The sequence below is a fragment of the Notamacropus eugenii genome, chromosome 5 (assembly GCF_028372415.1).
Source record: "Notamacropus eugenii isolate mMacEug1 chromosome 5, mMacEug1.pri_v2, whole genome shotgun sequence".
Taxonomy (NCBI): Eukaryota; Metazoa; Chordata; class Mammalia; order Diprotodontia; family Macropodidae; genus Notamacropus; species Notamacropus eugenii.
Genome location: NC_092876.1, coordinates 192,052,398 through 192,075,515, shown reverse-complemented (window position 1 = coordinate 192,075,515; position 23,118 = coordinate 192,052,398). Strand labels below are relative to the sequence as shown.

Genomic DNA, 23,118 nt, shown 5'->3' with positions numbered 1-23,118 from the left:
GAGTTTTCTCAGCAAAGATACTGGAGTAATTTGCCATTTCCTTCTCTAGCCCATTTTACAAATGAGGAAACTGAGGCCAGCAAAGTTCACTGACTTGCCTAGAGTCACACAGCCAGATAGTGTCAGAGTGTTAGATTTTGTTGGTCATATGTGGTAGGTCTTCTCTCTTACCTGTATGACTCTAGTTATATTACTAAACTCACTCCAACTATTCCTCCCTTACCCTCACGTACTCCAGCTCTTCAAATCCCTACTCTCTTACTGACACAGTCATTAAGTGTTGGATTTGAACTCACAAAGATGAGCCTTCCTGTCTCCAGATCCAGCACTTTATTCACTGTGCTATCTGGTTTAAAGGACTAGCTGTACCCACCAAAGGCATCTATGTAGTCACCTCATTCCTCAGCCATTCTGTCAAGTACCCCAGCTTTGTACTCCAATTCTACTCTTTTTTTTAACAGCAAGAAGGCTTTGCCATCTATTCTGAATACTGTAACAACCATCCTGGGGCCTGCCTGGAGCTTTCTAACCTGATGAAGCAGGGCAAATACAGGCATTTCTTTGAAGCATGCCGCCTGCTTCAGCAGATGATTGACATAGCCATTGATGGATTCCTCCTTACTCCCGTTCAGAAGATTTGCAAATACCCTCTGCAGCTAGCCGAGTTATTGAAGTACACCACTCAGGAACACAGGTGAGGAAACCTGAAAGACTGGGGAAGTTCATCAGGAAGAATCATTGATGGGTCACTTATTAGAGGCAGTGAGGGGGCTGAGTGGATAGAGTATTGGGCCTGAAATGTTGAAGGAAAATCTGGCTTCAAATCCAGCCTCAGATAATGCATTGTATAACTACTTTCCAGTGTTGTTATGAGGATCAAAAAAGCACTTGGCCCACCTTGAAAGCACTATATAAAAATCAGCTGTTATTATTATTAATTATTTTTGGCATTGTTAGATTTTGTTGGTTGTCATTGTTGTGTCATTTTGCAATACTGTCTGTGACCCCACTTGGGGTTTTCTTGGCAGAGAAACTGGAGTAGTTCTCCATTTTCTTCCCCAACTCATTTTGTAGATGAGGAAATTGAGGCAAACAGGGTTAAGTGACTTGCCCAGGGTCACACAGATAAAAGATAAGTATCTGACACTGTATTTGAACTTAGAGGAGTCTTCCTTACTCCAGGCCCAACACTCTTATCCACTGCACCAACTAGATGGCTTCAGATTTTGTTGGACCTGTGTCCAAATCCAAGGCTAATGAAAATGTCACTGCAATCCTGTTTGTACTTGAAGATCACTGTTATTTATAGGAAATACATAGAACAAGAAGAAAAGAACTTAAATTGCAAGAAGCGCTTTAGAAGTCTTTGTAGTTGTTAAACATTGTGAGGGCTGGGGATTATTACAGAAGACATGAAAGGACAGAGTAGATCAATATCATGTGGCTCAGTCTCCTGGCCCTTGCTCCTTTTCTCCTGTACTCTGAATATAGCAACGCATTCCTACGTTAATCCTTGAAGATTTTAAATTTTATTTTAATGTTAATAAACAACATTCACAACAATGTTAAGAAATAAACTAAATATGAGTAAATCTCCAAGTAAAACCCTAAAATCTAAACCACTTACAGTTTTTTAAAAAGATGTTATTTTATTTTATCAAAGCAAAAATAATACATTTATGTGTCTATTCCTAATATGTCTTTGTACTTTCAAAAAATTTCTGTTGATGTGTTTCCTTTTTACATTGCAAACATTTACTGGTTACTCCTACTTTGTATGAGGCCTCTTGAAACAAAGTAAAACAGTTAAGTAAAATTAATAATAAAGTGACCTCATCTGATAGTATGTGCAGCATTTCGCGTCTGAGCACTCCCCTCACCTCTCTATTTTTAAAAATGAAATGTATTTTCTTCCCATCCCACCCTGCCTTATTGGAAAAAAGAAAAAAGTTCTTGTAACAAATATGCATAGTCAGTATCTTTGTACTTGTGAAGATCTGTTAATCTTTTTTTCTTTAAAAATATAATTATAGGCTGTCTGTGTTCTGGTTCTGCTGACCATGTATTGCTTATGTCTCTCATGTTTCCTTATATTCTTCATTTTCATTTTATGGTGCCATAATACTTTATTATAATAATAATAATATACTATGATTTATTTGGTCATTGCCCAATTGTTACAGTTTTTTCTCTTAAAAGTTAAGAATGTTTTCATATAGCTAAGTCCTTTTCTCTTCGTAAAAAAAAAAAAGAGCTGTACTGATACAAATTAACATTTTAAATTGTAATAGTTTCTCTATATTTTCTCCCTCTTCTTCTCCCCACTCCGTAATCAATTCAGCAGCCATGTCTGCTATATTCAACACCTGTAGTCCTGTCTTTTCTCCCTTTCCCTCCCTCTCTTCCCTTATCCCATGAGAGAAGAGCATTTTATTTTCTATCCTTTGGAAACAGAATTGTATTCATATTGCATCTTAGTCTTTGCATTTAATATGATTTCAGCTGTGTTGTTTTCATCCACATTATTTTAGTTATTGTAAATACTGTTCTCCTGATTCAGCTTTCTTTACATCAGTTCACCTAAATCTTTCCAGTTTCGGTTGTGCATATTCATTGTTTCTTATGGGACAACAATATTTGCCTATAGTTACATATCAAAATTTGCTCAGCCATTTTGGAATCAAGGGCGACCCCCTCCCCCCCTTTTATTTTCAGTTGTTTTCTAGCCACAAAAAAATTCTGGTATTAATGTGTGTGTGCATGTACATATACATATATACACACATACATATATGTATGTGTGTGTGTGTGTGTATGAAACTCTTTTCATCCTTGACTTTCTTGGGTACATGCCTAATAGTAGGGTTGTTAGGCCAAAGAGCATAATCACTTTTCTTTCAAAATTCCATAACATTTTTTCACAAATGGTTGGAGCAGTTCATAATTCCACTGAAAAGGTATTTTTTTTTCTGCCATTCTAACAATATCTTTAAGATACAGTCCCAGCAAAAGGCTTATTGGGTCAGAGGGTATGAGTCATTCTTATGACTTATTGTTTATTGCAGCTTATTCTGCAAAAATTTGTACCAGTCTATAGTCCTCACAACTATCTAATAGAGAGACTATTTTCCCACAGCCCCACCAATCTTATCAGGTTTTACTCTTTTTTGTTTATAACAATCTTAATTGCAATAAACCTTACTTATCATGAATAATTGAGGTTTTATGAAGGTATAAACTATTTGTAGATAAGCAATTAAAGATATATGAAGTAGATACAGAGTCTAAGTTAGAACATATTTTTCTAATATTTAAATACCTCTGTCTGGCCACCTGAGTCTAAGCTATTCCTAGTTCAAGATGATTATGGCTGTCTTCCTGAAAAGTATCTTTCTAGCACTAGTCTGCTTTGATCCACACAGTCTAGCCTTCCTGGTTGTCTGAGAGCTTTCTGGACTCTCTGGTTCTCAACTTTTATTCCACTCCAGGCTAAATTACTGACTGAGCTTTCCTGGCTATTTAGGAAGTCCATATCTTCTGATATTCAGTTTCTGTTGAACTTTAAAATAAGCCTACCTCACACACTCTTAAAATTTGTCTTCTGTTTCTGCCTCCCCCTTGAGTCCCTGGAGTTTTCATTGTTCTTTTGGACTTAGAATCTTTTGATCCCTCTTAGAAGAGCTAAAGAGATATGTCTTGTGAACTAGTAACAGTAAATTTTTTCATGTCTATATAGAAACCACAGACATGATTATAAAAAAGGTGCTGCACCAGTAGGAACCTGAAATGGAGGACAGTTCAACACAGTGGGACATGAGTTTTACTTTGCCTCCAAGTGCTAATAATGGGTTAATTTTATTGAATCATACACATGTTTTCTCCTGGTTCTCCTGGCAAGCCACAGTACACATTTGTAAGATCATGATATTTCAGAGTTAGAGGAAACTTCAGTTGGACATGATGTCCAACTGATGTGGCTAAACAGAATTTTTGTTGGGAGGAGGAGAGTGGTCAAATGTCTGTCTTTGGTTTCCCTATCCTTATGCTTTGGCCAACAAATATAACTAGGCGTTGACAGCATAGCCTCTATGGCTGTGGTAAAAAAAAAAAAAAGTGGGAGGGGAAGGTTTGTATCTGTAGGATACTTACCTCACAAAAGCATAGTAGCTCTGGTTCTGAGGGACTATCTCTAGCAAAGCAATCAAATTAACTACTGTCCGTGCATAGTGTTGCCGGATACAAAAGAAGGGATTGACTCTTTATCTTCTCTCTAGCCAGGCTCTCCTTGAAATTAGATTTGGGTTGAAGGAGAGCTGTAATAGAATATAGCACAGTGGACTCAAGTGAGAGTTGATGTGAAAATGGCTTAAAGAACATGAAATAAGGGAAGTAGTGTGTTTATATATAGCAAGAGAAAGAGGTCAACCGCTATTTTAAAAAAATTTTAATTTGATTGATTTTCAATGAATAAAAATCTGCTTTTTTTTCTCCCTCTCTTCTCTTCCCCCAGTAGGGTGGGGGGAAAGAAAAAAAGAAAGACAAAACCATTGTCACAAAGATTCAGAATGAAACCAAACAGATTCCTCTGTTGCCTCTGTCTAAAAATATATGTCTCGGTAGTCTATCCTTGATCAAGACTGATCATGGAATTGGTTGTTGTTCTTAAATCTTTCAGAGCTGTTTGATTTTAACATGTTGTTGTCAGATATATTGTTCATTTATTTTTTTCCTTATGGAAAAAGAAAACAAAACTCATTGGTGGAAAAAAATAGGAAATTCTCAAATAAATAATAAATTGGGGGGGGGGTATTAAGGAAGTTCCTGATTGGCTAAACTTTCATTGTTTAAACTTTTCCAGAATGGCAAAGTAAAAGGAAACTATAGAAAAGATGCTTAGAAGGACGTAGTAAGTTGATAGGAGAAATTCTGGAATATCTGCTACCAAAACTGAACAGTGGAATACTTAGTCCTCAAGTGAGAAAGGGAAGAAGTACAGAAAGTAGGAAGCAAAGAAGGCAAGAAGAAGGCAGGCATTTGAAAATCTTGCCTCTGAATCACTTAGTATTGTGCAGTGTTGACTAAATTTTAAAATTCCATTTGGAAAAAAAGTGAAAACTTTCTTCTCTTAGAAGGAACTCTACTGTCATCCATGACCAAGTAACAGACCAGGCAGTTTATCTGTCAGTATCGTCAAAAAAGACTGAACTTTGCTGCTTTCTGATCTTAGGAGGGGTTTGTGGATTGAACAAATGAAGATGGTAGGGAGACATGAATCCTCTGCATTTTTATTGCTGTAGAAAAAACCCCTGGATATTTTTTGGCTGCCATTTGTCTTTTTGTTTATAATTTCCTATTTCCTTGGTCTTGGTCTCTGAGTTCTTCTGTACTCTTGCTGATTTTCACTCAGAAAAGTTATCTTGACAGCAGGGCTTGCTTTGTGTGGGAAAGGGGACTGGGATTTCCCAGGAGCTGTGCTGTTTATTGTGTTTGTAAATAGACAATGGAATCTGCTATCTAGCTCCCCCTCCTCCCCTCCACCCAACCTCCCCAGGGCTTCTAGTCCCTAGGAGGAGGCTAGGGGCTGTGTCTGTACAATCTGAAAATGTTGGAGAACATGTAAAACAGCCTGTGTGCAGACCAGAATTAAATTGCCCATTCTTCTAGGACCTATGCTCCTTCTTCATAAAATGATCTAAATGAAAAATGATACTAACTCTCCAGTATTACAAAAGGCTTTTTCCTTACAAGCCTGTGAGATGGGTCATACAAGTGTTGTTACCCATCCCCCCCCACCCCAATATTGCTGATAAGAAAGCTGAGGCTTAGGGAAGTTACCCAGATAGCAAATGTAAGAGCTGGGACTGAAACTCAGGATTCTTACGATTCTCAGATTATTGGCCTTTCCAGTCCACCATGCTGCCAAAAGAAGTGGAAACTGGTGGGGGAGAAGTCAGTTAAGTTTCATTTGTCTTGACCAGAATGCTCAAGAGACGCTGTAAATGAAGGCTTGCAAGGAGAGTCAAATGAACATTTGTATTTCTGTGCCAAACTGCAGAAAGCAATCTCATTCTTGTGGATCAGTTTATCTGTTACTTGCTGATGCTGAGTGTTGGGTTTTTCAACCCTAAAGAATTGAAGATTTTGAAAGTATTTTGCATAATTGTACAGAACTGAAAGAACAGAAAACCAAAACAAAACAGATTTTCTTTCTTGAGGAGAAAAATGCATGCTTGTTGGGAAAAAAAGCTGATTGCTGGGTGGAATTCACTTTCATTCATGTGGCTTTCTGGCTAATGAATGAATACATTTTGTGGGTGAGGAATTGGAATTACAGTCCCTCACTCAGCTCACTTAATGTCTGCAGACTATAGCCTATTCAGGACTGACCACAAAACAGAAAGCAGTAACTGTTTATTTGCCATTTCCTCCAAAGTCTCGCTGTGACTAAACCTCAGTGACTTAGGTGATTATCTTAGCAGCTGTTGTTTTTTCTTGGCATAATATTATGTTACTAAATCAACCTCCCTTTTTCAGTGATTACAACAATATAAAGGCAGCATATGAGACCATGAAGAATGTAGCATGCTTAATCAACGAGCGTAAACGCAAGTTAGAGAGTATAGACAAGATAGCACGCTGGCAAGTGTCCATTGTGGGCTGGGAGGTAAGTGCTAATCCTGCCCCCACCATTTGCCCATATCCCCTCCCCCTGTCTATTTTTCTGATGATGTACTTTATATTCTATGATTTATTCTTAATATATGGTATTCTTATGATATAAATATTTTAATAGCTTTTTATTGAGTTGTAGGAGTCAGTTGCTTTATTTGCATGAACTTTGTCCCTCTGCTCATCCTAATCATTGACTCAGTGAAAACCATAGTCTGAACTGGCAGACAGGACTTTGGAAGTGCAGAGATGTTGCTTGAGGGAAGATCAATCTGATACCCCCGGCACTGTTTTTAGACCAAACATGTTTTATCTGGCTTGGAAATTTTGAGACCGAGATGGGCGAGAATGACTTCTTGATTGGCCTTTCATTCCTGTAATGGAAATGGGCCTTCCCAACATAGCTGACAGAATCTGGGAATCACTGATAGTTAGTCTTCTGCCTAAAAGAGGTTCTGTTAATGGCAACTCTCTCAGGCATTCAGGTTCATAATGTGGGTTTCATTCCTTCCTTCCCCTCCTCTTGCCCTAAATCAAATCAGTTTCCAGGTTACCTGCAGAGCATCACTAACATTCAGGTCCCACAGGCCATCACCCTATTTCAGTGTCTTCCCTTCCCCTGCCCAACTACTCCATCTTGCACATTTCTACCAGTTTCTTTCCATTACTTCAGCAGATCTCTGATCTCATCAATGTGGGTATTTCTTCCATCGGTATAGACTGTAAACCCTCTGTGCCTGGCCAGCTTCTGTACCTCTCAGCCATGTTCTCCTGTAATTCCCCTATAGATGGTCTTCCCAGCACATTAGTGTCTTTCTTTAGATCTTTGGACATTTCATGAATAGCAGTGGAGAACACTCTCATTATATCACCAACCCATTTCCATCCCTCCATCAAACATTGCTCTAATGACATCCATTCTCCTATGTAGCTATTTGTTTATAAACAGACAATTGAGGCTTACCACTTGCCTCTCCATTGTCCTTTGGATGACCCTCAACTTTAACTTCTAGAAGACTCTGGCCTACCATTACTTTTAGCCATAAAGCAGCACCAGAAAAATATTGTTTAAAAGATGGATTTTTTTGCCAAGGATATGCTTGCCAGAATAGTCTAATGCATCCTTCCAATGGTGCCAATCCTTGTTCATATACCTTCTACTCCCATCATCTACCAAATAAAGTCCAAATCCCACTAGATTAGTAGTCGACATTTTTTACAATCTAGCCCCAACCTATCTTTCCAGTCTTAGCTCCTGCTACTCACTCTATTTTCCACCCACAAATGGATTTCTCACTTTTCCCCGAATATGCCACATTTCTCCATATTTACTCATGTTGCCTGCAGTGCCATCACCATGTGGTGCTCCACCTATCTATCCTTTAAGCCCCCTTTGAAGTGATGCTACCTTTTTCAATAAGTTTTGTCCATATTCCCTATCTTTAATGTTTGTGATCTCTCTCCTTTGTAACTCCTATAGTACTTGGTACTCCTTAGATTGTATTTTGCCCTATAGTTATTTGTATGCCTATATTATGCTTTGTCCTATATTATAAAGTCTTAGACAGCTAGAACTGTGTTCCACTTATGGTATCCCTCATAACATCGGGAATAGTGTCTTATATCTATGAATAACACAATGAATATTAATTGAATGGACAGAATTCCTAATATACCCTGATACATGGAAGTTTCAAATTGTTCAAATTTGGACTTGTGGCATTGGAAGGGACTTTAGTAGTTTTCTACAGGATACCTCCTTCCCCCAGTGCCACCATCTTTATGCAGATGAAGAATCTGAGAGAAGTTCAGAATCATAAAATCTCCAATTTGGATGGACCTCCAAGGTCATCCAACAACCACTACAACCACCACCACCATAAATATCATTTATCATAGCTCTTGAAGGCTTACCAAGTGATTTTATCATGTCAGTCCTGTGGAGTAGGTAGTGCAGATATTTTTATCCCAGTTTTACAGATGGGGTAACTTGGGCCCAGAGAAGTTAGGTGATTTATCCAGAATCACGTACTTAAGTGTTGGAGTTAGAGTTTAGATCAAATCTCTCCTCTCTAAATGTATTTCCACTATACTATTATGGATCAGGTCAAACTGTATATCCAGCACATGAATACCTTCTCCAACAGAGGGATCAAACACACATGGGCTAAACTGCAGCCCACAACACTCCCACATGGGGCCTGAATCGGACTGAAATGTAATAGGAAATGTTTAACAAAGTAAATAAAAATACAGTAAAACACTGACAATATTAATAGGTGGTTTTCTAACTTTATGTGACATGGAGGGCCTCTGTTTCTCTGTTCTACAAAATCCTCAACCAGATTTTTAACTCTAGATGAAGGGTCTTACTGTCTCAAAATCAGCCCTTCTTTTTCTTTTCTCTTCTTTCTTTCTTTTTTTTTTTTTTCAGAAAGTTGGGAATTCTTCCTTACGTTGAGCTGAAATATGTTTGTGTTCATCAGTTTTAGGTGAAGTCAGGTTAAGAAATATTCATTAAGCATCTTCTATATCTAAAGTAATGTGCTGGTTGCTGGGGAAAGTACTGTAGAATACCTCTGATTCAGGATGGGCCTAGTAGTTCAAGATTGGGATTGAAGCAAAATGAGGCACTCCTACACTGTCTAACACAGGGTGGGGAACCTGTAGCCTCAGGGCCACAAGTAGCCCTCTTGATCCTCAAGTGCAGCCCTTTGACAGAATCCAGACTTGATAGTTTCAGTCAAAGAGCCTCACTTGAGGACTTAGAGGGCCACATGTGGCCTCTAGGCTATGGTTTCCCACCCCTGATCTAAAAAGGAAGTTAAATTGGCCATAGCATGGAAAAGAAATTTCCATTCAGCAAAGGATACTGGGTTGATTCAATAAGCATAGTTTCCCTGCTTTTGCATTTGCCATAGGGGCATGGCAGCAATAAGAAAAAAGCTCCTAAACCTTCTCGGTTGGGTTTTGTACTTAGGCTACCAGGAAGCCACTTGGTGGTTCAAGCCCTAGTCTCCTGGGCCAATTAAGCCTCAAGGATGCTTGCAGTAACTTTGAAGGAACACTAAGTCTAGCCTGTGGCAGGGTCTTAAGGAAAACTAGCCCAGCTTACTTATCTACCCTTGCATAGTTGCAAAGACAAAAAAAAGAATTCACATTCTTCTAAGGGAAACGTACACAGATCAGCATTAATGCAAAATAGCTGAGGGGAGAAGAAAGTTCTAGCAATGGTGGTTATAGGGGGTGTGGGGAGGATCAGGAAAGGCTTCACTAAGGAAGCAGCACCCAAGCAAACCTTTGATAGAAGATAAGGATTCTGAGAGGGAGAGTTAAAGAGCAGTATATAACAGGCCTGAGGGACCGACAGTGCAGATAGGTGTAGTCTGGAGGAGAATGTTGTGTTTGAGGAGCAGCTGGTAGTCTGGTTTTCCTGAAACTGTACAAAGTAAAATGAGGATGGAAAGGCAGGTTGGAAGCACGTTGTGAAAGACCTGAAACATCAGGTGGAGGAGTTTCTATTTCATGCCAGGGCTTACCCCACTTTTCCTAATGAGAGGATATTTGCAAAGCTTTTTGCAGACCTTAAAGCACTGTATAAATGGTGGTTATCGTCATCGTCCTTACCATTTCTTATTATTACAGGCAGCTATGTCTGGAGTCAGACCTGAATTCAAATCTGGCCTCACATCCTTACTTGGGTGACCCTGGACAAAACATTTAACCTCTATTTGCCTCAATTTCTGCATCCGTACTATGGGGATAATAATAGCACCTACATACCAGGGTTGTTGCGAGGATCAAATGAGATAATTGTCAAGGACTTAGCACAATGCCTGGTGCATAGTGAACACAATATACATCTTAGTAATTGCTGTCATTGTAATCATTATTGTTCTCTCCCCAGATCATAGATGTAGTGCAGACAGAATGTTAAGAGGACATTTTCCAACCCCTTTCATTTGACAGGAAAGAAACGAAGGTCCAGAAGGTTAAGGGACTTGCCCAAAGATAACCAAGTAGGAAGGGACAGAGCCAGGCCTCAAACCCAGGTCTTTGGCACCAGACACTGTGGCTCTCTCTGCTGCACCACAATGCCTCACAAATAAGTACACATTACTGAAATTCAAAGAGAAGCACTTTTTAATGTCAAGGTCCATTCTAAGCAACTAGGGGAAGTAAAAATTTCACAAAATTTATATTGAATGAAATCCAAACCTCTGAAATAGCATTTTCTGCATTTTCTAAACTATGCTAGAAGTTTGCTCACCTGGCAATAAATTCATCTGGCCACATCATCTTATGAAGATTGGAAGAGTTACGTCCTGCCCTGAGGGAAGACGAATACGTAACACATAATTCTTTTGACTTTCGCTGAGTGACACATTGTTAGCCTTTACTTTTAGATTCATTGACAACTTCTATTATGGCCCCTGGTTCCTAAAACCAAGGTTTGTTTTATTTTTTTTTTTTAATTTTATGCCCTTAATGTTTACCTGGCTTAGAAAATATAGGTTTTCTTTCTTTTTTTTAAAGAAAAATTATTTATGTCTTTTATTTTTACATTGCCTCAGTTTCTCTTTATATCCTTCCCTCTCCTCCATCTCAGAGAACTGTCCCATAGAAAACCTAGGTTTTCTAAAACCCTGGTGCTCTTGTCCTGGGGTTCACAATGACCCCGCCAAGTTTAGGGGCACTCCTCTGTAATCCCTACTACTGAGCCTGGAGACTTCTTGAAATCTGAAATTTTGAGCTACAGCGGACTAAAACCACTTAGGTATCAGCACTAAGGCTGACAATGATATAATGAGTTCCTAGGAGCAGGGCCACCAGACAACCTGAAGTGAGGAACTGACTGGTCAGAAATGAAGCATTTCAAAATTCCAGTGCTGAGATCAGTAGTGGAATCAGGCCCTTCTAGTATGGGCAAGATAGGGAGAGCTAGTCTACATGCATACATATATGCACACATGAATAAATGAACAAACTAATATAAGAGAGAGATAGGTCAATGTGTACACAGATATATACATAGATAGATGCATAGATAGATAGATTTTAAAAAATGAACTCCAGATTTCCCTAACTTCCTTGAGAGTTTGTATAAGCCACCACCCAGTGCTAATTCCCATGTAATATATTAATCTAGTTCCATCTTCATCTAAAGGATTGGTGTATTTATGAATAATTCTTCCAAATAATTTAGGCTCCCTTACCATGTTTTACCATTGCATAAGAAAATAAAATACTTAAGGAAATTTCATATCTGAACAAACAAGACACAGGGAGCTTGTTCCTGTCCCCCAGGGATGTATCCTTTTGGGGATTGGCATTTCCGAGTACCAAATCCTTCACACAAGGTGGCAACCCATTGTCAATAGCCTGTCTGTCCTGTATAAACACAGTCTCAGGAGGGTGATAGGAGTGAAATGGATTAAAATCAGAAGGAAATCTTTAAATGTTTTGCCTTCATTCTAGGGGCTCAATATTTTAGACCGCAGTTCAGAACTGATCCATTCAGGAGAACTGACCAGAATCACAAAACAAGGAAAGAGCCAGCAGAGGACTTTCTTCCTCTTTGACCATCAGCTTGTGTTCTGCAAAAAGGACCTACTCAGGCGTGACATGTTGTACTACAAAGGCCGAATGGACATGGATGAGATGGAGCTGATAGACATAGAGGATGGGCGGGACAAGGACTATAATATCAATATAAAGAATGCCTTTAAAATCATCAATAAATCAACAGAGGAGGTGTATTTGTTTTGTGCCAAAAAACAAGAGGATAAAGTCAGGTGGCTTCAAGCATGTGCTGATGAAAGGAGACGAGTGAAGGAGGACAAAGAAATGGGTGAGTAGCAGAGAGCTAAGGAGTCCCCTGGGATTTTTTTCATTTTTATTTGTGTGTTTCCTTTTACCAATGTACATTATTTTTCTGCCAAATTTAACAAACAGCACGTAAAACGAGCATTTCCACGTATCAAGTAGAAGGAAAAAGAGAATTATACATGAAACTATGAATCTACTACATACAGCTTGTTTTTCCTCAAAGGTCTGTAGTAAATTCGACACATAACTATCCAAGTTCTCCTCCTTCTTTTCTTTCTGGCCTGCCTTCTCTTCTGTGCTTGTTTTAAAGCATGCTTCAGTGACCCTCTTTCATTTGTCTTTATTTTTGACAACTTGATCACTAGTGGCTCTCTCCTTAACTCTCCCCACAACTGAAAAAGAAAGAAAAGGAAGGAAGAAACGAAAGAAGGAGAAAAGGAAATAAGGAAGAAAGAAAGAAAAAGTCAGGCAAATTAAATTCTCACAATTGACTGTAACCAAAACATATGTCTCATTCTGCTCCTTGGGTCCATCACTTCCCTGTCAGGAACCAAGTGCCATGTTTCATTGTCAGCCCCCTAAAACTGTGGTTGGTTATCACAGTGAGAAAAATTCTTAAGTCTGTCAAAGTTGTTTTTCTTCACATTTTTGTTGCTATTGTTTAAGTTGTTGTCCACATTCTGCTCACTGCACACCCTGGGATTTTAAAAAAAAAGCACTTTATTTTTTTTCTTTTCTCTTACCCTTGTTTTCCCATCTCATACACTCTACCCCCACTGGCTGCAAACAGTCTTTATGAAAAACTGTTGTTGAAAGGTAGCATAGCAGAGTAAATAGAAAACTGGCCTCAATCAGAGTCAGGAAGACCTTAATTCAGGTGCTGTCCCTGATGTAGACATACAGGCTTTTTGACCTTGTGCAAGTCACTTAACCTCTTGGTCTTCTCCATGCTTTAGCCCTACCCCCGGAAGTTCTGGAGGACTGCTTAGAGGAGCATTTGTCAATCTGCTGTAGTTGAGAGAATTTCAATTATTCAATTAATAAATATTCATTAAGCACTTGCTATGTGCCAGGCATTAAAAGTACCACTCCCCTTTATGTATGACTCTCCTTTAAATGATATTTTCACAGAGCTCTTTAAAGTTTTGTTTGCTGCACAGGCAGTTTTAGACCAGACCTGTGCACTATCCCATCTCTTTCACTCATGAAGATTAGACCCTATGCATTATATATTACACTTAATGGAACATATCTTCCTTCACTGTTCCCCAGTTACTTTTCAGCCTGTCATCATTTGTCTTTCCTTTGCCTTCCAATTTTTCCAGTGTCTTTTGACTCTGAGGTGGCTGGGTTTTTTAGTCTGAAGCTGCTGTGCTAGAATGTATTTTTTTCCTGGAAGTATTCCACAGGCTTTGAGATCTGGATTTGCTGCAGGTCAAGCTCCCTCAAAAATGAAAGTACAGATCCCTAAGTGGAAACCAGCACCCCATGAGTATAGAAAAAGTCTAATTCTTCTAAGTAACTTACACAATTTGCTGGTGGGGGGCTTCTTCATTGAGGAGGAGTAAATTCAACTGGATGAATATTTATTAAGCCTCTGTGTGCCAGGCACTGGGCTAGACCCTGGAGACAGACAGACAAAATTGAAACATACTGCCAACAAAGAGCTTATACTATAATGAGGGGACACAACCCATTTAATAATAATAAATCAGATAGGGAGTAAAGGGAACAAAAGAAAGATCCAGATGAAACACTCCTGAAAATATATGAGGAATTAGAAATCCCTACTGCATGGGATGAACAGAGAAGACTTAGTGGAGGAGGAGGTACTTGAGTGCAGCATTGAAGGAAGAGAGATTCTGATAGAGCAAAATGAGGAAGGAGTTCTTTTCAGATATGAGGGAATGGATGAGTTGATGAGTAGGTGGGTGTGGGTGGGTAGATGGATGGATGAGTGGATGAATAAATGAAACAACCTTTGTACAAATGTGGTCGACTTTGCTTATAGGCGTTATTAATTCCCTCTGTCTCTCTCTTTCCAAACCAGGAATGGAAATATCAGAGTCTCAAAAGAAACTTGCTATGTTAAATGCTCAAAAACCAGTCCATGGAAAGTCAAAAGGTAAGTTATCATAAACAGATTCCAGACTCCTCAAATGTTATATTGAAAAACTATGTCATACATAATGTATATGTAGTCAGCTTTTACGTGTTTGTGTCAATGGAAGACAGTCTTAAAGATAAAAAAATGTGAAATGATAAATAATCCAAAAGAATAGATCATTTTAAAATCATCTACATTTGCCTTTGAATACACTCCTATTTTTGGATTTCACAAACTCCAACAAAGTAGCGAGGGCACACTCTGCAGAAGCCATCACTCAACAACTTCCCAGCTTCCTCCTCCTGCCGCTGGTTGCTCAGCTTCTGATTTGGTTCAGAAATTGAATGCCAACATTCTCTCTGCTCAGACTGAAGCAAGAGATACTAGGGATATAGTACAGAACACTAGGTTCAGGTGAACTGCCATTTCACTCATTTCTTTTCTGTAGTGAAGAGAAAATCTCGAAAGTTCCAGCCTTCTATGGGTTTATGGGCTATATTCTGATCCATCCCACAAGTAACAGTCTAAATAGAATTAAGTATATAAAAACAAGTCAGTGTCAAGGAATGAATTAAAGAGGCATTAATGTCTTCATACTCTCTTTGAAAACATAATAAGATTTTTTTACATTATATATAATCCACATAATACACCCTAAACAAGAATTGTATCGTATTCCCCTTAAGAGTTCATAGAGACAGTGAAGTCTCAAGGGAAGGTGGGAAAGAGGGAACAAGTATTTATTAAACACCTGCTGTATACACACCAGGCATTATGCTGAGCACTTTGCAAATATCATCTCATTTGATCCTCATAGCAACTCTGGGACATAGGTACTAGGAAAGAGCATTGATCTTGGAATTAGGAGTACTGAGTTCAAATGCCTACCAATGATGCATATTAGCTGTATGACCCTGAGCAAGTCTTGTTACCATTCTGACCTCAAATTCCTCATTTTTATAATAGGGCTAAAGATGCTTATACTGCCTATTTCATGGGGATCTTATGTGAAAGTTCTTTGTAAACATTAAACTTGCTAGAGGATTGAGACATCTTTTGTTCGTAACTATGATAATAATAATAGAAATATGAAAAAAGAATGATGACTTCCAATTGGGCAATAAAGGGGGATCAGGGAATACTTTGTATAGGATATATAATTTGTTTTGGGTCTGGAAATAAAGGAGAAGCTTTAATAGCTAAAGATGGGAATGAACCACTTCAAGCAGGAGCATAAGCAAAGAGTAGTGTGAGCTAATGTTGAACAAGTAAGTTGGTTTTAGATTTGGAATTTTTACTTTATTTGGTAAGGCTACTGCTAAAAGAACTTTTTTTTACTGTACTTGGTAAAGTCATTACTAAAGATTTTTAAGCAGACATATAACATGATTAAAGAAATTTGTTAGGAAGATTATGTGAGTGGTGATGTAAACAATGGGATTGGAGAGAGAATGGACAAGAGGGAAACAGACTTCTCAGAAAGTTTTATAAGGTGATATAGTCCTGAACGGATGCAAGCCTAAACTGGTATATTGGCAGGAGAAGTAGAGAGAATGTCAGGGGTGGGGAATGTTCCAACGTATTACAGGGTGATAAAATGGACTTAACCACTAATTGGATATAAAATGAGTAGGGGGTAAAAGTCAGCATTACCTTTTAGGTTACAAACCTAGGTAGCTGAGACAGAAATTGTGTCATTAGGAGAGAAGTTAAGGGGAGGGACAGGTTCATCGATAGAAACGATGAAGTTGGTTTTGGCCACGTTGAATCTGAGGTACCAGCAGGCCATCCACTTGGAGGTCTCTGGAATATAATTGGACTGAAGTTCTTAGTGAGCAGATGAGGTTGGAGTTAGGATTTAGGAGTTATCAGCACAGATGTGATCATTGTAGCAATGAGGATCAATGAGATTTTGGTCTTTGGTCTTTTGGTTTATAAATAATGCTTAAATGATCTTCTCCACGTTTTCCTGCTTTAGGTTATAATGGGTGTTCAGTGCCTCCCCCCCATCAAAGCTTACATCCTATTCACCAACGCCACATCACCGTACCTACCAGCATTCCTCAACAACAAGTTTTTGCTCTGGCAGAACCTAAGAGAAAGCCATCTCTTTTTTGGCATACCTTCAATAAACTCACCCCATTCAAGAAATGAAAAAAAAGTCATCTCCCTGCTGGCAAGGGTTCTATGTAGAGAAGAGACATGGTCTTTCTTTTCCTGTATTTGAAATCCCTCTTGGACCCTGTGCTAAAGATCATCGTTGCTGGGGATCAATGAAGGAGAGAGGATTTCAGCTCACCTTCTGCCAGGAACTTATTGGAGGGTAGAAGAAGGTCATGATGCACAGTCATAAGACAGCCTAGCACAATGCTTGCATTATAGGCACTTAATAATGGCTTGTTGAATTGAAAACCTCCATATTCTTTCTGCTCTGAATTGACCAGACTTAGAGGCTTGTGACATGCTCTAAAGCAAGTGGTGATTGTACCCAAACAAGCATTGCTAATGATGAGCATGTTCATTGGTGACTGGGGAAGCTGCGATTTCAAAGGTGAAGATCCAAAGGCTTGTTCTCTCAGCTCATCCCAAGGCATGACTAGCTTTGGAGGACCACTGTTACATTCCCAGTGTCATGCTTGGTTTTGAGGGAAATCATCTATAGAATTGAACTATTTCTTCTTCTTGTCATGTGTTTAGTGGGATCTTAGGGAAGCTTTAGCTTTCCACTAAGGCATCTGTTAACCTCATCTCACCTATTCACAGCTGCAGAAGAAGACCAGGGACCTTCCTGTTCATTTCTGTACCTCCAAATAATTTCCAGATGGAATTGGGAAATGGTGCACAGCCTCATTCTCTTGCAGGCTAGGAGAAAAAAAGGCTACTGTTGAATCAAATGGCAGCAATAACTTAAACTTGACTCAACTGTTTAGAAAATCCTGCTGCTTTCAAAGAAGAAAGTGAGAAGACCCAGGTCCAGTTGGGTCCATTTTCCCTCAAATTAGCTATTCTCCTGCATGCATTATAGAATTTAGCATGCAGAAATCAGTTCTTGCCCATAACTCAACCTATGAGGCTCCTTCTGCCAGTCACATATACCTGTTTTTATTATAAAAACACAAGTATTTCCATTTTTATGATGATAATATGAATGTGTAAAATATTCATGTGCTTCTTCTAGCAGTTGTTTTTCCTCCCATGCATTCCCACAAAGCAAACTCCAAAATTATACCCATTCAACTAGAAAGGTATAAAATGGCCAAGAGAAACATTCCCTTGGGCCTTCGAAATAGGTTTCAATCTTGTGCCTCAGCATTCCTTCATGAGGGTGAAATTAGATTTCTGAAGATGAATCCTTCTTGACAAAATATAAAACACAGAGAATGGTCAGTTTGGTGCATTTATCTCTTCTTTCCCCTTTTTCCAACTACAGATACATACTAATTGGTATCTGTAGATAACTGTATTAATTTTAATGAAAGTGATTTTTAAAAATATGATAGACTCTTCAAGGGTTTCATGATGCTTGTTACTTTCATTTTCTTAGCGCACTGGAGGAGAGAACCTTATGTTATATAGTTAATGCATTTGTTTTCTAAAAGTGAGTTTGTGGTGACATGTTCTTGTCAGATTGCTCAACTACTTCATAGTATACAACAGATATACTATGAGAATCAAAGCATATTGATTTAAGGATAGTTGGTCTTCCAGAATGTAGCTCTCAAAACCTCCATTTCACTAAGTCTGGCATTCCTGAAGGAGTTCAGCAGGTGGGAAAGAGCAAGCACAGGAAGATTGTATATGAGGCTTCCCTAATGGATCTTTATGATACTTGTGCAAAACTTTGATGAAAAAGCATTTGTCCACTAACTTATTGTGATACTTTTGATGACATGTCTATAGAAGCTCTCATTCACTATTTAGAATTACTGTGGTTAATGACTCTATGGCAGCCTAAGGTAGAAGCTGGTGCTAAGAAAAAGTTATCGGTAAATATCTGTGCCAGTGTGTCTAAAAAAAAAATGTACTTCAGTTTTAATTGTGTTTGTATAATTGGCCTTTTTACTAACAAGCCTTTTTTAAAGAATGTTGAATTTTGAAAACTTAATATGCCTTTGATATACCCATTAGCAATACTGTGGTGATCTGTCTATGCTAAGTGGAATGTATATTAATCAGCAGTTTTTATCAGCTTTTCCATGTTATATGGCAGAATTGCCCTGGGGTAGTCCATGGAATTACTTGATGGTGTTACATTTGTAAATGAAAATTCAGTTTTAAAAAAAGTTTTCTTTTTTAATATCAGAAGTTTAATGAACCAATATGTTGTCTCTGCAAAGCTTTAACACTTCTGTAAGAATTTTCCTGCTGCATCCAAAACACTGACTTCCAGCTTCTCTACCTCCACAGTCTTCCAAAATAGAGAATGCATGCATTTGGGGAAATAGCTTGATTGTCTAGTTTGAGTTCAAATACAGATCTGCTTCCATCTGATAAAGTTATTGTGCCAACTCAAATTCATCCCCAATAAATCTGAACAGGGTATGAATCACTTGGCTGTTTGTTTTCCCTACTGAGATATTCAGGGGTTTTCAAACACTCCCAAAGATTGGTATCTCAAAGAAGAATAAGATGGTGGTTGGCACACTTAAGCCTGGGTTTGTATGGCTTGGATTTTGAATAATATATGCTTGAGTTCTAGAAGCATTGAAAGGATCGAGTGTCCTTTTATATTTGCCAGAATCTCTTCTCTGGATGTCATGTTTTAAATGGGAGAGCAAAAAAGAAAGAAAATAAAAGTCTTAGTATAAGGATTATGTACATGAGTTTCTCCAAAAACAACCCCAGGGGGAGATTCATGGGTAACTCCTCTTTGTGTATTGTGTAGTAAGTGTTAAACGAGATTGACAAAATATTTTAATGTATTTCATTTTATACTGCTCATGAGGAACATCAGCATAGCTGCTGCGTAGTGAGTAGAGAACTGGCCTCATGAGGATCCAAAAAGACTTTGGGTTCCAGTCCTCCTGCCTCTGACACACATTGGCTACATGACTTTGGGCAAGTCACTTAACTTCTCAGTACTCTAGGTCACTCCCTAAGACTGTAGAGAAGATGCTGACCTACATTGGTCAAAGATATTTCCTCACCTGGGAGCCGCCTAGATGGATGAAGTCATAGTTATAGACTATATTATTGTTCAAGTATCTCCAGAACTCCATAGCTAGAAAATTGGGCAGGTCCTTTGATGTGACAACTTTTGGCAGAAAGAAAGGCTTAAAGTAGTATTTCAGAGTAGAAAGGAATCTTTGAGATCATTTCCACCTCCTCATTCTACTGATGAGGGATTCCAGGTCCAGAAAATTAAGTGATTTGCTGAGATAAGGAGCAAGTCAAGAACCTGAGTCAAGAACTCAGAGCTTTTGGCTTCTGCTACTTATTACTTGTATGATAAAAGACAAGTCACTTAGCCTGTCTGGGATCCATTTATCATATTCAAAATATCCAATCACCTTGCAGAAGAATACAAGCGAATGCTCAGATATTTACTGTGATTTCCAAGTCCCTAGTGAGGAAAAAAGGGGTCTTGGTGTGTGAACTGTGAACAACAACAAAAAGGTAAATATAATTTGCCAAAAAACATACATGGAGCCTCCAATAATACAGCTTGAGATTTCAGTAGCTCTGGGTTTGTTTGTTTTTTCTCCTTTCCCAACTTGGTAGCTAAAGCATTTCACTACCATAAAATGAAATTGAGTATTGAAGTGCCTTGTTAAACAGGCAAAGACAAGTTCCTCGTCTGTGGAGCAAATATTAACTCCATGTTGATTTAAAAGAGCAATACTCTTTCATATATAAAGGACTATTCTCCTTAAGTAAATTTTTCTTGTCATGAAACAGTGGCAAAACTATTGTTACATTATATTTAAAATTTTGGATATAGTATACATTATATTCAAAATTTGAAATATATTGCACATTACTGTAAATTCTGTGGTTTCTGGTACTTTAACCAAGTGGGCAATTCAGTGTATCAGCCTTTCTAATGTTCCACAATGTTAATTAACATATCAGTGGTCTCAGAGTAGAGCAGTAATTAGCTGAGGTTTAGGTCAGAATTATTATAGTTGTGTCTTGGTGGTTGGGGGATTTGGGGACAAGGGAAATAGATCTCAGCCTCACAGGGTTTTTATTACAATGATGGTTTCCATTGTCTTTAAATCCAAATATCCCCTTGTAGGTTGAAAGACAAACAGTACTATACTGAAATAGCTGGAGAAACATAACTCCCAGTTTATCAGAGTGTTTGATTAGGCACCCCTCAATCTCCAAATGTGTCAGGTGACAAACTTTTTATTATAAGATTATTCCACAAATGGCTTATAATTTCCCTTGGCTACTGATTTTTTTCTCCAAAAGGCAGTGAAGGAGGTTGCTCAGGATTGAAGAGTAAAAATAAACCATAATTAGTCTTTGCAAAAGACCACTGCTTTAATTTCTGATCCCAAGATCCTTAGGCATGACTAACACGTCAATATCATCTTTGTCCCTTTTCTAGGCATTGGCATTTGTACTGAGGAAATGCCTTCCTTGTAACTGATTTTGTAATTTAGCAACTGTCACTGTGTAAATATTAGCACTAGCTGTATGACTTGCTTCCATAGTTTGCCAAGCATTTTTTGTAACTTTTATCATGTAAATGTTAACTCGTTATTTTACATAGAAGTGATGTTGCCCATGTAAATCAAGTAACAGCTTCAAAACAGATGAATTAGCTGTTGACAGCTAAGGTATGATGTACAGAATTGCTGGAACTTGGTTATATTATTTGAGCTGAAGTGATGTATTATAAAATGTATTTCCTCTTGATGTGGTTTTATGTAAATGATTTCATTTCTTGTAAATGATGCGTGCTTACCATTTCTGTCATTTTGCTTCAGTATGGTAAAATAAAATAATTTGTAACGCTGGTTTCCAGCGATTTTAATAAGATAGAAGTTGTGACTTCTTTCAAAATACTGGGTGAAAATTTTGAAAAGTATTTCCTTGACTTTCCCAGGAACTGCTTCTTTTTCTTTTAGGCACTTCATTTGTTTACATGACTTTTCTGTATGAAGCCATAATAAATAGTCTCAGAAAGAAAGGAAAGTGAAACATGAAACTGCGAAAAAAACTTACTTAATGTGGGGAGAGGAAGAAGAAGGAAAAGAGAGGAAATAGTTCTCACATCCAGTCTTTACTTTCTATTCCTATAATCCAGACACTCATTATCTCCTAACCCAAGTCTTCTTCCATTCTTTACCTCCTCTAATCCATGTTTCTTTTGCTAAAGTATGCAGCATGCAATATTCCACTCAAAAATTTTCTGTCTCCCATTGACTACCAAATAAAAGCATAAATTCTTTAACCTGGCATTCAGAGAACACCCCAATCTGACTCCAGACTGTCTTTTAGCTTTATCTCAAATTATTCCCTTTCATGGATTCTACTTTAAAGCTAAAGTGGACTCCCATGCATCTTACCCTATCTTCATAGCTTTACTCACAACTGGAATGAGCTCTGCCTGTTTTTCATTTTTTGAAATCTCTCCTTTCAAAATCTAATTCAGGTGGCACTCAAAGCAGCTTTCCTTGATACCTCCTTCCAACTGAAAATGATGTCTCCCTCATATTTCCCACAGTTCTTTGAACCTCTTTTTGACACTAACCACATTCTATCATAGTTAACATATAAATATCCTATTTCTTCCTGTTATACGCTTCTTTTTTATATATATTTATTTATTTAACTTTTAACATTCATTTTCACAAAATTTTGGGTTCCAAATTTTCTCCCCATTTGTCCCCTCCCCCCACCCCAAAACACTGAGCATTCTAATTGCCCCTATCACCAATCTGCCCTCTCTTCTATCATCCCTCCTTTCCCTTGTCCCTATCTTCTCTTTTGTCCTGTAGGGCCAGATAACTTTCTATACCCCATTGTCTGTATTTCTAATTTCCTAGTAGCAAAAACAGTACTCGACAGTTGTTCCTAAAACTTTAAGTTCCAACTTCTCTTCCTCCCTCCCTCCCCACCCATCCCCTTTGCAAAGGCAAGCAATTCAATATAGGTCATATCTGTGTAGTTTTGCAAATGACTTCCATAATAGTCGTGTTGTGTAAGGCTAACTATATTTCCCTCCATCCTATCCTGCCCCTCATTGCTTCTATTCTCTCTTTTGATCCTGTCCCTCCCCAAGTGTTGACTTCAAATTGCTCCCTCCTCCTGTTGCTCTCCCTTCCATAATCCCCCCCGCCCCTGCTTATCCCCTTCTCCCCCACTTTCCTGTATTGTAAGATAGGTTTTCATACCAAAATGAGTGTGCATTTTATTCCTTCCTTTAGTCGAATGTGATGAGAGTAAGCTTCATGTTTTTTTCTCTCACCTCCCCTCTTTTTCCCTCCACTGAAAAGTCTTTTACTTGCCTCTTTTATGAGATAATTTGCCCCATTCCATTTCTCCCTTTCTTCTCCCAA

General features: G+C 38.3%; 1 protein-coding gene across 6 annotated transcripts in view; it reads left to right on the top strand.

Moving 5' to 3' along the window:
- SPATA13 (spermatogenesis associated 13) overlaps nt 1-21,593 on the top strand; it is a 362,537-nt gene extending 340,944 nt beyond the window's left edge. For all 6 annotated transcript variants that reach the window (XM_072611736.1, XM_072611739.1, XM_072611737.1 and 3 more), the window contains 5 exons: nt 462-694; nt 6,535-6,664; nt 12,148-12,520; nt 14,549-14,623; nt 16,584-21,593. In XM_072611736.1, the coding sequence (XP_072467837.1) occupies nt 462-694; nt 6,535-6,664; nt 12,148-12,520; nt 14,549-14,623; nt 16,584-16,759 (987 nt within the window). In that variant the 3' untranslated portion in view covers nt 16,760-21,593. The remainder of the gene's footprint in view (nt 1-461; nt 695-6,534; nt 6,665-12,147; nt 12,521-14,548; nt 14,624-16,583) is intronic.
- Nucleotides 21,594-23,118: the final 1,525 nt, after the last annotated feature.